Here is a 16213-nt window from a genome sequence, read left to right on the forward strand (position 1 = left end):
AGCCGGGGAGCTCGAAGGGCTTGGGCGTGGGGGCTCTCCCACAGCCGGCACCCCGCGGGTCTGGCAGACCGTGCGCAAGGCCTTGCAGGCAGTTTTTCACTAGGTGCTCTCCCGCCTGTCTACAAAGCGTAGCTGGGAGGCGAGCCTAAAACGGCAGGGGGGAATTGGAAAAAATATGAGGTGCGCCTTTAGTTTTAAACGAAACAGCTCAGGCGTGTTTTCGGTCTCATGTCCCTTCTGGCCCGCTTACCGCAGCAGAGTAGTAACTCAGAGAAGGTGCCGCATGGTGGCCTTTGCAGTGCTGTCATGCATCTGCATTCCCATAGCTCGTTTGAAAGTCGCTCTGCTTCCAGCAGGACCTTGTAAAGGCTCGGCGGTGTTATGTGAGGTTGTTTTTTTGTTTTACACATAGGAATATAATGGTGTAATGAATATACTGCCTTGAGGCGAGGGTTGGTCTGTTCTCCCTAGTAACAAGTGATAGAACAAGGGGGAATGGCCTTAAGCTGCACCAGGGGAGGTTCAGTCTGGATATTAGGAAAAAATTCTTTACTGAAAGGGTTGTCAGGCATTGGAACAGGCTGCCCAGGGAGGTGGTGGAGTCACCATCCCTGGAGGTGTTTAAGAGACAGGTAGATGTACTTAGGGGCATGGTTTAGTGGTGTTGGTAGAGCTAGGACACAGGTTGGACTTGATCTTGAAGGTCTCTTCCAACTGAAACTATTCTATGATTCTATGAAAGCCAAAAAAAGTGGTTTGAGTAGAGCCCGGCAGTACTGCTGGGTCCTGATGCAGTTTGTTTCAGTGAAACCCTTGCTCACCAGACCCATGTACCCCTTTTGGCTCCATTAACCTCATATTGGGTACTAGGGAGTGGCTCCATTTTACCAAGAAGAGCAGAGTTTCTTTGGAAAATCTTTCTTCTTTCACCTGCTCCCAGCTTAGTCATTAAGGCATTACCCTAGGGAACCAAAGGGCTTCCTTGGGCCAAGGCAGACATTCATTCCTAATCTCATCCTTACGACTGTGCACACAAACGTCGTTGTGTGTGAGAGAGACCAGTTGTATTTAATTTTAGCAAGATCTCTCAGCTCTTGGTCCTTCATTTTTCATGAGGTACTTCTCTTATAATAATAAGAAACTTGGGCTTAATAATGAAAACCTACACTTTTACTGGACCAGAGGGCTGTAAAGATGGATGTTGTAGAAAAATCGGAGTGTCTTCCAAAAATTTGGAGTATGGGTGTTCTGCAGGGGACGCAACAGTGCATAGGCTGGCAAGAGCAAAAGTGGCATATGAAAGCAAAGTCTCTTTCTGTAGCAAAATGCATTCACCTATATACTGAGAGGTTGGGAGTCTGTGTGGGATAATGGTTAGGGAGATTCTTGAACAGGAAAGGGCCGAGATAGGGAAACTCCCTGCTTAAGGGCAGACTGCTGTCTGCTGGGCAACATTTGCTCCAAATGAATGTAGGGCTGCAGCTCAGTCTCCATTACAGCCCACACTCTCCCTCTCAGGATTGAGTGGGACTGCAGTGCAGCTCCAGCTCAGAAAGCCCTCGATTGCCTGACCACTTAACCTGCAACCATATACTGGGAGATCCCTGTCAGCACAAAACACTCGAGTTAGAGCTGGGAAATTCCAGTGGAGCCATCTCAACCCAGAGAAATACAAATTATGTTTGGTGAGAGTGGAGTGGCAGTTCAGTGTACTTAACTGGCATGGGACTCCTTAGGCTCAGCTGCAAGAGAGTGGGAGGGTTGGTTTGATTTGGGGGTCAGGGAACTGAGTCTCCAGAGCTGGAATCCCCCGAGAGACCACCTCATGCTTGAGAGCTAGGAAGGGGCTGCTGTCTGGTAGGAGTTTAAGTTCAATGCAGGTTTGGAGAGATTATGAGTGGAGTCCCACACTCCCCTGTGTGTTAGGGCCCGGGTTAATGTTAGAGCTAGGAAACTGAGCACCTTCAGAGCTGGAATTTCCTGCTCCTTTCTGTCCTGACTTAACTAGTCCTAGTCTTCCTGGATGGACCCTGGACCTGAATTGTCAGTAAACTAATCTCCAGTCTTGTTTCTGGCCCTGCCTCTTGGGTGGACCTCAGACTCACATCATAGGTAGCCCTTTTTCCTGGATGGACCTTGGACTTGGTGGGGATGTGATATTCCCATCCCACTTCAGGTCCCCCGTGTGACATCTCTGTGCCAGCTCCATAACTGCCCTGGCTCTGTCCATTGGTCTAGCACCAACTTGCTCATGCTGTGTCCCTGCCCTGGCTTTCTGACCTTGTCATGGCCCTCCATGTCTGTCTTAGGTCCATGTTTTCATCCCAGCTCATGACGTGTCCTTCCCCTGGCTCTGCATCACCCTGAAGTAGCCCTGTGATGACTCTTCTCTAGCCTGCTCCCACAACAGCAAGTAGCAACAAGAGCATTTCACAAGGAGTACACCTCTAAAGCCACATCTTTGTAAGGTGAGAGGACACACCTTGATGGGAGAAGGGCCCTGAGTGCACTAGTAGCCCTATAATTGCCCTGGCCAGCCTCAGCTGTGGCCTCCACCCAGGCACCCTCTGGCTGTGAATACATAGGCTCCCTGTAAACTTAGGCCTGGACATCCAGACATCACCTGAGCTAATCTGCAAGTGTACGTGTCCAGTCCTGTGCCCTGTTGTCCTGACATACAGGCTGGTCTTCTTGCAGAGACTGTGAACCTATGCTGCAGGCAGCCTCATCTTCAGTCTTGCCTCCTGAATGGACCTTGGACACATATAGGTAGTCGTGGGTTTGACTCTACCTTGCTATGTCTGGGGCTGTTGCTGGATCCAGCCACTATGACATACCTGTTCCCATTCAGAAACTTCAGGACTGCACTGTGATTGTTGAGGTCACTGCTCTTGCCTGCACCATGGTCACCTGCTCCTGGCTCGTCCTTCCTTGCAAAGCAGCCCTACTCCTGCTGCTCCCTGATGCCCCCAGAACTAGCATAAACAACAAAAGTTATCTCACTTCAGGTAATTTGGAGTGGGGAAGAGGATTCACTGCTCTGCTGTGTGGCAGTATCGGAGTTAGGGTGCCAGGGCACGGCGAGGGCTGGCAGCTCTCCAGGGGGAGCTGAGCATGGTGACAGGGCAAGTGGAGCCAGGCACCTCACCAGCCTGGCCCAGTCCCACCCTGCCTGAGCAAGGTGAGCAGGGCAACTCTGGTGATAGCAGTGAGGTTCCACCAAGAGTCCAATCACTAGGCAAGTCCATGGTGATGGAGCAGATCCAAGGTCAAGCTGGGATGACAGATAGATGGGTTGGGATCTGCCTCAATGGGGTCCAGGGCTGGGCCCAGGCATGGCTGCAGCAGAGCTCAGGTGGGAGGCAAGAGCCTCAGCTTAAAAGCAGCTCCCCAGGGAGCAGGGACCCTCTACTGAGGTGTCTCAGCAGAGCTGTTTGGGAGAGCCTAGGCAGGAGCAGTTTCTGGCTTTCTTCGCAACAGTTCTTACCAGACTTCGAGCAACCAGCTACACAACCTGAAGGGGAAAGCGCGCCCTGGGCCTTGACTTACCGTCCCCTTCAGGCTTCAATGGGTTGAATTACAGCTCTGTCCTGGAGCCAAACCCTTTTCCTGCTGCTCGGGATCTGAGAAAGATGTTTTCTGTAGTGGAAATCCTGCTCTGAAGGGCCTCAGCTGCCTAACAACAGATTCTCAGATTAGCTTAAATTTGCCTTGGATATCTCTTTGTATTTCACAGACTGCATCCAGCTGACTCATCAACTCACGTATCCCTACCCTGCAGCAGATCCCAGAGAGTCCCTCTCAGATCAAAACTCGTGATGAACTTCATCTATATCCTTATCCCAGCCCTCTTCCTATCTCTTAGGCTTCAGCAGAGCCCCTCTGGAATTCCAGCTTGGAAAGAAATCGTTACCTTCACTTGCCCCCTAAGCTGCCAGACAAAGCAGGGGCTCCTGAATGCTCAATGAACTGCACATCTGTCCGGAGCACAGCCCTCATCCTAGCTCTCAGAGCTGAGCAGGACCTGAGGGGAACCCTTAGCCCTACCTTACACAGTCACAAAGCCATTCACAAGCCATTCTACTTTCCTGTAGAAAAGAACATGGCCTTCCTCCACCCCAACTCACAGTTCAGGTCACATCTCAGGCTACGTAGCAGAGTATAGGTGCAGAGGAGTCCCGTATCTGGCTCCTTTTCTCAATATGTCTTTCATGCCCCTCAAAGGTGGGGAGGGTGGACTTCTGATTGATGACTGGCTTCAGTATGACTTCAGGTAATGTGTGTATTTCTCACTGTGCATCCAGCTGACTCAATAGCTAACATATGCCTGCCCGTGTGAGTGTAAAAAAAACCTGTGAGCAGTAAAACTGCCAGCTAGGTAGTTTTGCCTACTGTGATCCATATATAACCATAACGTTCTTACTGAATGGCAGATGTGCAGCTGAGGGTGTAAGCACTATCCAGAGGAGCCCATTTTCGTGAGACAGAAGCCATTACTTCAGGTTCAACAGCCTCTTTGCTGTGACTGCTGCAGTGCGGTGACTCATGTAGATGTTCCAAACCAAACTAGCTGTTCAAACTTTTGGCTGCAGCAGCAGGGCTTGTTTTCCCCTTTCTTTATGTTCTTTCCTTCCCTCTCAAGGGCAGAGATGGAGAAGGTGCTGTTTTATAACAGGAAATCACCAAGAGTCATCTTCATTGTTTCAAGAAAACGTTCAGTTTTCACTAATCAAAAGAAAAAACTCTGGGAAATCAGAAAAATTTAGGAATTCTGTCAACTCCAGAAGTTAACCTTTGTAGCCAGTCTCAGTCTTTCCTCAAAGCCTGCTAGTGGATGGAAGATGCAGATCAGCTCTGTGGGTTTATAAAGGGCACTTTGACATGTTTCTGGATAATAAATGAGGCGGCTGCTGACTCAGAAATTGCTGGCATGTGTGCTTTTTAGCTCCAGTATATTCACAAATTTATTAGTTGTTTATTTTTCTATCTTAAAATATGGTTCAAGACATAACTTATGTTGTACGAGAAGAAAAAACAGGACTGTGTTGCAAAAGTTTCCTATGGGATACAATGAAGTGAGATACAAAAATGCTACTAAAATGAAAAAAAAAAAAATCAATAGCTTTGCCATCTTAGTTGTTTGACTCCACACCTTCAGCAACCACAGCAGTGCCTGAATGAAGACTTAATAGCCCAAGCTGCAAACATATGCTGAGCCAGGACTAAGGACCAGTTCATACTGTATTTCTAGTTTGGTTAATGAGCAGTTATGGCAACTCCATTATGTCATTTCACTTCCCTGTATCCCAGTTTCATAGAAGGGATAAATTATGCTTCCCTTACTTCAGAAAGCACTTCCAGAGTTACACATCAAAATCTCTAAAACTAGGAGTTATGGCTATATTCCACACAAACACATACCTTTTTGAACAGATAAAGAGCTGGCATCTTGTACTACACTCAAGCTAGGAAACACGTATGAGTAATAGCACACTTTATTTTATAAAGAACAAAACCAGAGCTTTACTTAAAGCATGAGATTTACTAATAAGCATGAGATTAAAATGAAATATGGAAATATAGGTATATATAGATTAAGTATACATGCATGACATTAATATCTATGCTGAATATAATTGGTTTTAAAGATAAGCAGTATAGAATCAGGCAGCAGTGAAGTGAGATACAGAGATGTTGCTGAAATTAAAGATTTTATTAGCTGTGCCATCTTATGATTTTCTGAACACATTTAGTAGTCCCAGAATTACTGAACTGATATTCAGCAGCCTAGGGAAGATACAGGGTTTTCCACCTCCAATTCTGTTTGGATATAGCCTAGCACAGTGCTGACTAGAAGACAGATTGTTCTTTAGGGGCTCATATGCAATGAGCAGGGATATTTCTCTGGCTCCTGATAGTCAAAAGTCCACAGCACAGTTATTATTTACCCAGTGAATAGCACACAGTAGCGTTATCAGAGCTGATGCCAACTACCAAACTTAGCCTCCTGGACTCTGACGCCAGCATAGCCGGTTTTGAACTCTACAAAGCTGGAAAAAGCTGTGTTTACTGCAGGGATGCTGCTGGCAAACCTGTCCTCACCGTTTCTCTTAGCCAGAGTTCATCTTAAAGATACTTCTCGCTATCGTCATAAAAATGAGAGAATAAACTGCTATATAATCCCTGTAATGTAAGTTACAACCCAAGTAAGTGTTCTGAAATGGGCGATGGGTATACAAACTTAAGCTTGGAGCCCCAAAAGGCTTCAGACAAGACTCCTGGGCAGCCAGAAGAGGCGCAGGGCTATGCGGTTTGTCACAGCAAAAGCCCTTCTGCCATTTGGTGAGGCCTCACCTGATCCTGCCGGCTCCACACCAAAAGGTCATGCCTCTCGGTGGGCTCTGGTTGTAAGGATGGGCTCTCGATGTGTGTTCTAAATAGGTTCCAAAGCAACGCTTGAAACAACCTGTTAAAAAATACTTTAGCTGAATTACAAAAACGCATAGTTGTCTGAGTCTCCAGAAAACTGAAATCCTAGGTCAGTCAAGGGATGTTTTTAAGGGAGGACTGGGGACACGGTCGGTTCTCCCAGGGGGAGGAAAAAACCCTGCGTTTGGTTGGAACCCCGCACGTAGCACGCTACCACCTTCCCCGCCTCACGCCCTCCAGCCCGAGCCCTCGGCGGGCACCACCGGGCCCTGTGGGCGGGCGCAGGGGCGGCCTCCTTCCCGCCCAGCCTCCCTCAGCGCCGCCGCTTCCCCCTGCCCGCCCGTCCGTAGCGCCGGGGCCCGGCTCGCAGCCCATAGGCCGCGCCGCCATGGGTGCCGCTCGCCACTACCGGCTGCTCCTGCTGCTGCTGGCGGCGGCTTGGGGGCCATGTTTCTCAGGGGCGCCCCGCTCCCAGCAGCGGCGGTGGCCGGTGCCTTACAGGTGAGTGAGGCGGGGAGGGGGCCCGGCGGCTGGAGCGGGGGAGAGGCACGTCCCCGGCGCCACCGCCCGCTCCGCCGGCCCGCCTGCCTGCCTGCCTGCGCCCGGCCGCCCGCCTCCGCCTCCTCCTCGGCCTTTCGGCTTTCCGTTTGGGTTGTCTGTTTGTTTGCTTTTTAGACTAAAAAAGCCATAAATAGTTTCCTCTTTTTAATCACGGTGGTATTTGTAATTTATACGGGTTTTGGTGTGTTTATCTAACAAGGGAACGGGTGCCCCGTGCCTTGCGTTTGCTCTGTCTGCTGTGGGATGGCTGCCCCCGGGAGTGACTGCTCTCGCTCTGAAGATGGTCCTTTAATTCCTGTTTTAGCAAAAAGTTGTGATGAGGAAGTCAGGCTACGGTATTTTTCTTTTTTTTTTTTTTTTTTTGTTTGTGTTTTTTTTTTTTTTTGTTTAACTTTACCTGATAGTTCTTTTAATTATAAAATAAATGTTATAAAAGCTCATTTGCTGCTCCGGAGCTGCCTTAGCTCCAGCAAAAGGCCTGGTGGTGGTGGGGAAGGCAGAAGAGTGCATGTTACCACATTTGACCAAAGCAAATAGCCACGGGTTTGACTGAACTGGGGAAATGAGCATCTTCAGGAGAAGGGCTGCACTTACATGTGTATTTTGTGGGGGTTTGCTGTTTGTAAAGAGAGGTGTTATCTATGTTTAACTGCAATCTAATGCACGCCTGAAGTTTTGAAAGCCTGTTGTGTAGTTCATAGCAGTTAAATTTGTATCGGGTGATGCCTGAAGGAGCTGATCTTGCAGTCACGGGGTGTTTGGGTTTTCCAGTAAGTTAAGTAGTTGCAAGTCTGGTTCTCAGAATGGTAGAAGTTGGAGTACAAGTCTAGATAGAGGCCTAAGTCTGTCAGCATGAGACACTCAGAAATGTGTTATTTTAATGCTTCTTAATGTGCTTGTTACCTTCTTGTCACATGGAAGGGGCAGTGGGAGGGGGTATTGAAAATATAAGGTGTGCAATTTAGAAACAGGATTTAAATGTGTAATTGGCATAAGTCTTTGGTTTCTAACTTTGTGTTCTTCTAGCCGTACTCTTTCCTGTCTTTCCTGTCTTTCCTGTCTTTCCTGTCTTTCCTGTCTGTCTTTTTCTTTTTTAAATTTCCTGGACAAAATAAAGGCAGACATCCTGAAGTACCAGCAAGCTTGGAGAAGAAGGCCACAGGGAAAATCAGCAGTGTCTCAGCAGGGCTACTGGCCTTGCTGTGGCTCAGGAAGTCCCATGTCCTTGAGTAATCTCGTGGCTGGGGTATTAGTGCCATTGAGCCTCAGGCAACTGAGTGTGTTAGACTCCCAGGTGGTGCTCTGCGCAAGCTGTGTACGCCAGTCTGTCTTGGTAACCGAAATGTAGGAACCTTGTTTTAATTGTAATACAGTGAGTGAATTTGAAGGAAATTGGGAAAGGAAGTCTTGTCAGAAAGGTTATTTGCTGTTTGTATACAGTGTGATATGTAAGCGGATTCAGTGTTCTGGTTTTGAGTTTTAATAGGAATGATGAATGGAAACAGTGATCATAGGTTCTTAGGCCTCTTTATCTAAATTAGCACAGATTAATATTTCTTTCTGATATTGGCAATATTCTAGACTGAAAATAGCTCCATCTGGGGACCTGTTACTGTAGGATAGTTTCCCAGAGCAAACTGGTCAATCTCTGTGTAGACGAACTGTTAGGAGAATGTTTTTGAGGCAGATCTCTAACCGTCCTCTACCCAGCATCTATGTGTCTCTGATTTTGTGAATATAACTCACTCTTTGTAATCTGCATCATGTCCACTCCTTAGCTGTCAGCACTGCATACAACATGACTTGCATTCACAAGTCTGAAGTCCTTACGTCCTGTTGCTGCAGACGTGCACCTCAACAGCCTTACGAACTTCTGTACTCCCAGTGTTGTGGCCTCTGGGTCAGAGAATCTGTTGCTGGGGGTGGCTGGCCACTGGAGCTCTCCTGCTCAGGCTCTTAAGAAGCCATGGGGTAGTTACTCCAGCTGTGAAGCTGTGCTTATCATTCTGTGTGTGTCTCTTTCTCAACAGGCGCTTTGATTACCGTCCAAACCCTGATCCTTACTGCCAGGCTCGTTATACCTTCTGTCCCACTGGCTCTGCCATTCCGGTTATGAAAGAAGAGGATGTCATTGAGGTGTATCGATTACAGGCCCCAGTGTGGGAATTCAAATATGGAGACCTACTGGGACATTTGGTACGGTGATGTTTTTGTTTAACAAAGTTATAGTGGCAAATTCAGCTGAATTCAACAGCAGGTGTCGAGAATGGGAGCTGTAAGATTGGAATCTGCTTGCATGGAAGAGGATTGGAGCCCACAAGCTTGGGTTTCTATAGGAAAGATACCCAAAGAGCAATAACTTTCAAACAAAAGGTACAGAATTTAGCTCAGCTAAAGAAAAGAGCATAACCGGCACTGTCAGGGCATGTGAATGTCTTCCTCCACGGAGCTGGACATTGGGAGTGTTTGCATTCACACACCATTACGTTTTGTGGGAGTTTTTTCTGTGCCAGCACTGCATCAAGAAAACACATTTCATTGTCCCCTTATATGAGATGAAATGCTTGCTTAATGTATAAACTTTTCTATTGTTAAAAACTTACTTATTTACATGAACATGGATATCTGTCAGGAATGGACAGCTAGCTGGTCAGAATGGTGGATCACGGGGAGTTGGTTGCTTTTACAGTTCTTTCTTGAATGTAATGATCAGTATTGAATTAAAGGCTTCATTCATGGGGTCATACAAATATGAAAGAATCTCAGCTTTAGTGATATTTATGGCTACAGCAGTAGTATAATTAAGTTTCAAAGCATGATCCCTAATTAAAGAAATACTAATGAACATGAAATAGCAACATCAAAACCAAGCACACAGAGTCAAAAATAGAAATAGCTTCAAAAATTGTTACCTCAGTTGTTAAAACTAAGGTTGAATTTATGTATTTACTATACAGCTTTTAAAAGAAATATTGATCTCATTCCTTTTGTGGTTTTCATTACTAAGGTCTAGCTTTGGTAACTCAGTTCTGCTCTTAATTTCTTTGATTCCCCTGTGAGGTTAAGGATTCAAAAGTACCCTTGGGTTTTGATGATGAGCTCCCACTGAGTATCTGCCTCCAAGTAACAGAATTGACAATGGATGGTTAGACCACCACTGAGACAGCGTGACTGTGATAAAAGTATGTGTGTGGTACGGTCTAGTTATGTTGTGCATCAATGCCAGATCCAAGGTGTTATAGGAACCCCTTCTCCTCTTCTCACCCTCTTACACAACAGCTCCCAAGCGTCTTATCTTCTGTGTAGATCAAGCTGAAGTCATTTTTAGGTTAAAGTTTGGGGGGGGGTTGGTTGTTACTGTTTTTTCTTTTCCAGAAAATTATGCATGATGCTGTGGGTTTCAAGAGCTCTCTAACGGGCAAAAACTACACCATGGAGTGGTACGAGCTCTTCCAACTTGGGAACTGCACATTTCCACATCTCCGGCCTGGCATGGATGCACCATTCTGGTGTAACCAGGGAGCTGCCTGCTTTTATGAAGGAATAGATGATGCACACTGGAAGGAAAATGGAACTTTAGTTCTCGTGACCACAATATCAGGTAGATTTCAGATGCTTTGAATGGTGCTAATACCATAAAATATAGAGTCAGCCCTGTCTTCACATAAAGCAGTATCTTTTGATTTATGTTTTGCCAGTTATTTGCAATGTTAATCACTGATACTAATTTCAAACTGAAATACTTTCTCTGCCCTTCCTTTAATACAGAAAGCAGCATGAGACTGCTGCCCTTTGAACAATACACACTGAAGAGTTGCTAAATGAGTCATTTGGTGTTGCTATACAGAAACGCTTGAGTCTCTTGATTGTAAAAATAGCAAAAACAGCTTATACAGAGCCATTATGGACTCTTCACATGGCTTCACCAAAACAAGACCTTCTATTGTGAAGTGGCAGATGACTGCTGAGATAGAACTGGTGAAAATATGTACATTACTGAGCAAACAAATAAGGCATATTTAGAAATAGTCTCGAAAATATAAAAAATTGTTAATCTCTATTTCTGTCTCTCCCATTATGTGTCATAAAAACTGTGCAAATGTCCCCAGTAATAGGTCTCTGTCATACGTTGTAGAACAAAACCAGGATTTACATCTCTAAATACGTGGATGATCACCAGAATAGCTTCCTGGTATGCACTGAAATCCTAAAATAAAAAGGTCATTTAAATAAATCTGATTCATTACTGTAGTAATACAGTGAATGACTTACGAACAAAGTCTGCTGAGGATTTGGAGAGTTGCATTTTGTGTAACCAAAACCACTTTCTCTCCGAAGTTAGCATAGCGTACCAGGCAAAGTGGAGAGTTGGATTACAGCTGGTGTGATGTGGTGCTTTGTGTTTGCCCCCTTGAGCAGCTTGCTTGTTTCCACCTTGAGCAGCTTTGCTGGACTCAGTCTCTGGATAATCTATCCAGTGCTGCTAAGAAATTCTTGGCTGTTCTTTAAGCAATGAAATAAGCAGAGCTGCTTTCCTGTGGGCATGACTGAAGTCTTTCATGCCCGATATAGTTGGATTCTTTTGTATGAGTACCAAGTTAAATGTTTTTATACAATTGTAGAACTTGCAATGCTTCCTGCCTGTGTGGAATATTTGATGCAGAAGAAGGGTGAAGTTACGCTGGTGCCATGTGGGGGCATTGTTGCTGTCTTCCTGTCTCTCTTTCTATTCCCATGAAACTTTCAGGAAGGTAACATCTCTAGAGTTTGAATTGTCTAAAGTTGACTAGGAATCTGAAAGTTACCGTGGAAGAGGGTGAATGATGGCCAGCAAACTGAAGTTGCTTCCTTCAGAGAGCAAGCAAAAAGCACCCCGTCTCGTGGGAGAGGGCTTTAACATATGAAACAGCTGGACCCTTTTTGCCCTTGGAAGATCCTCCAGAGCTGTTTGTCAGCAGTGTCAGAGACCACATTGAAGCATTCTCATTTTCTTTTAAAGCCTGTTGGCCAGGTTAAGGTTACTTTGGGCTATGTTTCTTTTGTGGAAATAGGGCAGGAATATCCAAAGTCTGATTTTTGACTGTCTAGGCATCTTCCAACAGATTATCATGGAGCCATGCATTAACCTTTAATGTGTTTGTTTAATGTAAAATGTTAAGGCCAGAACTTCATATTAAGTCCATCTCAGTCTTGTTAGGAGAGGCAAATCCTTTTCAATAACAAGCCTTGCAGAATACACATTAGGAAGCTTCAAGCCCATCTACAGTGTATAGTAGGTACGGTTCTTGATACAGATTTAATGACTTGCTGTTTTATTAAACCAAGTTATAGGCAATTAAAAAAGTATTCAACACTTTCACTAAACAGAATGATGGCTATGTTTACTGTGAATCCCAAAAGCTCTTAAGTGTGGAGTGAAGAACAGTTAATAAAGGGGTAGCCTACGAGGTGAATGTGCAGGGCTTTAGTTACTCCGAGGTAGTAGCTTGCACACATGCCTTACCTTAAGGTAAGCATGAGATGTGTTTACTCTCTGATGAAGAGTAGACCCAGCAGTCTGGCCTTTGCAGCTTGTTTTGGGGGAAGATGTGTGGCATGCAGTGCCCTGCATTGGCCTGGATGAATACAGAGTTAATGCAAGAGGCTGGTTGTTGAGTGCAGGGTGGTGTTAGTGACACAGCTCTGTCTGGTGTCTGCCACGTTGCGAGGTAACCGTTGCCAGTCTTTCAGCTTGCAGCAGTCTTGCCTGTCTTTCAGCAGCTACCAAGCACAGTTACTGTACCCACAGCAGTGACACTTGCAGCTAAAGAGAGATCGTGCCTTGGAACACTGTCACGATGGTGAACTGTCATCTGTCTGTGCCTTCTGACGTATCGCACAAGAAGAATCTGCAAAATTTGGTCATGCTATGAACGTGAGGTGCTAGATGGATCTGAGTCGTAGATGGTTGTACCCTGTGCCATGACTGCGGAAAGAGGGCAGGAAGGGCTAGGCTAGGGTGCGCTGCTAGGACTATGGGAAGAACAAATGAAGGAAGATCAGTCCTGTGCTTCAGCTCTGTTTTGAGAAGGCAGCAGCATCACATGTAACTAACAAGCTACCAGAGGGCTGAGCTGAGTTAGAGGTATCTTCCTCATTCTAGTTGTGAAATCAGCAAAACACTCCAAACATGTATTCTAAATAAATAAATAAATAAAACCATGAGGTCTTTAAGTTTACTGGTCTTCACATCCCACTCGTATCGTTTGGCTTAGTTCAGCTTTGCTGGATGAGGAGCTGCTAAAGCAGCAGGGTGTCTCAGTCTAAGGTTTCTTTTGTGGAGAGACATGAAAAATTCTTCCCAGAATTGCTGAATTTAGTTAAAACTTGAGGAAGTGCAGAAACGCCTGTTGTACTGGTGAGCACTTTGTCAGCATCTGTTGTAGATTGTACTACCTGCCCTGTTTGTCTGCATGGATAAAACAAAATGAGAAGTGTCATGGTTCTCTGATGTTTGGGTGGTCTGGCATAGTAGCAGGAAATAGGGCAGAAGAAGGAATTACAGTTTAGATAACTTACACATAAATATGCTTTATTCAGTGGGGTATCACTGCCCCCTCCAGCATAAGCATTGTGTCTTTGTACGGTTAGATAATGTTGTAGATAAACTTTTCCAGGGAAGGGCGGAGAATCTTGAAATAGATGGAAAATATTTTGAGTCATGTATTTGTTACCTTGTCTCTGTAATACTTATTTTCGTCTCTTACAGGAACCATGTTTAATGAAATGGCAAAATGGGTAAAATACGACAATGAGACTGGCATTTACTATGAGACCTGGACAGTTCAAGCAAGTCCCAACAAACAGTCAATAGTATGGTTTGACTCTTATGAATGCTCTAAATTTATACAGAGAACGTACCAGAAGCTAGCTGACTTGGGAGCTGTATTTAAGAAGATACAAACAAACTATACGAGCATAATTTTATTCAGTGGAGAACCTATTTATTTGGGAAATGAAACATCTATTTTTGGACCACTAGGAAACAAGACATTGGCAACAGCTATAAGAGACTTCTACTCTCCATTCAAACCTCATCGGACAGTCAGAGAGTTTTTTGTGGATCTTTTAAAAATAATTGATCGTGTCATCTTGAATCATCAGTTTTACCTGTTCTACAACTTGGAATACTGGTTTTTACCTATGAAGTTTCCTTATGTCAAAATAGTTTATGAAGAGGTCCCTTTACCTATTGGAAGCAAAGCATCCTTTGGTGTGTGATTGCTTACTGCAGAACTGAACTTGCGCTTATGTCAGAATATCCTTCAGGATTTTGGAGCGCTACCATGATGGTATTGAAGTGCTGTATGTTTCACTGCTAAGTGTAAAAGCTGCATTGGGAAGGCTTTGCTAGACCAATGAAACATGATGCCTTTTTTCTTATTACCTGTACAACACGTTCATGAATGCTTCAGCATCTCTGACTTGGCCAGCTCCTGTGTAGCCATGGACCCCTGCTGTCTGAAGGGGGGCTGATGTGGCTCCTCTTGGCTAAACTCTGCAGTGCCAAAGGGTGAATGGGAGGCAGAGGCAGCCCAGCTGCTCTGGTCTCAGGCGCTCTGCACGTACATGGCCATGTGGCGACAGATAGCACCTGGCCACCAGCAGAGATGGGACACAAGCATTACAAGCACCTTCTGATCTGACTAACTCAGCTAATCCGTGTGTTGGAGCTAAACAAACCTGAGTGCCTAGACGTGCCCAATTCCCTCAACATGATCCTTCTGTATTTCTTTGGTTTGTACAGCTGGGATCTATGAACTGCTCTCTGGTTCACAACAGAGGTGTTCAGCAGGTGGGAAGGGGCAGTGAATCAGAAGACAGAATCATAGAATCATTAGGTTGGAAGAGACCTCCAAGATCATCAAATCCAACCGTCAACCCAACACCACCATGCCCACTAAGTGCTACATCAACGTGTTTTTTGAACACCTTCAGGGATGGTGACTCCACCACTTCCCTTGGCAGCTTCTTCCAATATTTGACCACTCTTTCAGTAAAGAAATTTTTCATGTCAAATACAAACTTCCCCTGGCATAACTTGAGGCTGTTTCCTTTTGTCCTGTCGCTTGTTACTTGGGAGAAGAGACCAACGCCCACCTCACTACAACCTCCTTTCAGGTAGTTGTACAGAACGATAAGATCTCCCCTCAGCCTCCTCCAGGTTAAACAACCTCAGTTCCCTCAGACGCTCCTCGTAAGACCTGTTCTCCAGGCCCTTCACCAGCTTTGTTGCCCTTCTCTGGACATGCTCCAGCACCTCAATATCTGTCTTGTAGTGAGGGGCCCAAAGCTGCACATGGTATTTGAGGTGCAGCCTCACCAGTGCTGAGTGTAAGGGCACAATCACTTCCCTATGCCTGCTGGCCACACTATTTCTGATACAGGCCAGGATGCTGTTGGCCTTTTTGGCCTCCTGGGCACACTGCTGGCTCGTGTTCAGCTGGGTGTCGACCAGCACCCCCAGGTCCTTTTCTGCCAGGCAGCTTTCCAGCCACTCATCCCCAAGCCTGTAGCGCTGCATGGGGTTGTTGTGACCCAAGTGCAGGACCCAGCACTTGGCCTTGTTAAACCTCATACAATTGACCTTGGTGCATCAATGCAGCCTGTCCAGATCCCTCTGCAGAGCCTTCCTGCCCTTGAGCAGATCAGCACCCCCACCCATTTCAATATCATCTGCAAACTTACTGAGGGAGCACTCAATCCCCTCCTCCAGGTCATCAATAAAGATGTTAAACAAGACCAATCCAAATACTGAGCCCTTGGGAACACCGCTTGTGACCAGCCACCAGCTGGATTTAACTCCATTCACCACCACTCTCTGTGCTCAGCCGTCCAGCCTGAGTTTTTTTACCCAGCTTAGACTGCACCTGCCTGCAGCTGCCATGTATCCCTAGGAGAATGCTGTGGGAGATGGTGTCAAAGGTTTTACTAAAGTCCAGGTAGATGACATCCACAGCCTTCCCCTCATTGACTAGGTGGGTCACCTCGTCATAGAAGGAGATCAGTTTGGAAGGAGACCTGCCCGTCATGAATCCATGTTGGCTGGACCTGAGTGCCTGGTTGTCGAGCACACGCCCTGTGAGTACCCTCAAGATGAACCGCTCCAAAATCTTCCCCGGTACCAAGGTCAGGCTGACAGGCCTGTAGTTCCCTGGATCCTCCTTCCAGCACTGCTTGGAGA

The 16213-nt window shown here is 46.0% G+C and overlaps 1 protein-coding gene across 1 annotated transcript; it reads left to right on the plus strand.

Moving 5' to 3' along the window:
- The first annotated feature begins 6817 nt into the window (after positions 1-6817).
- On the plus strand, positions 6818-15074 carry CLN5 (CLN5 lysosomal BMP synthase). The gene is made up of 4 exons (XM_086482010.1): positions 6818-6930; positions 9021-9186; positions 10366-10591; positions 13739-15074. The coding sequence occupies exons 1-4, from the start codon at positions 6818-6820 to the stop codon at positions 14248-14250; spliced, it is 1017 nt and encodes a 338-aa protein (XP_086338136.1). The 3' UTR covers positions 14251-15074.
- Positions 15075-16213: the final 1139 nt, after the last annotated feature.

This window comes from Leptosomus discolor, chromosome 1 (assembly GCF_034619465.1).
Source record: "Leptosomus discolor isolate bLepDis1 chromosome 1, bLepDis1.hap2, whole genome shotgun sequence".
NCBI classification, from domain to species: Eukaryota; Metazoa; Chordata; class Aves; order Leptosomiformes; family Leptosomidae; genus Leptosomus; species Leptosomus discolor.

Excerpts from the sequence above, each read along its gene's own strand:
- CLN5 (XM_086482010.1), top strand. The coding sequence starts at position 6,818 with ATGGGTGCCGCTCGCCACTACCGGCTGCTCCTGCTGCTGCTGGCGGCG. Across the intron at positions 9,187-10,365 it reads GAGACCTACTGGGACATTTG|AAAATTATGCATGATGCTGT; the intron begins GTACGGTGATGT and ends TTTCTTTTCCAG. Across the intron at positions 10,592-13,738 it reads TCTCGTGACCACAATATCAG|GAACCATGTTTAATGAAATG; the intron begins GTAGATTTCAGA and ends CGTCTCTTACAG.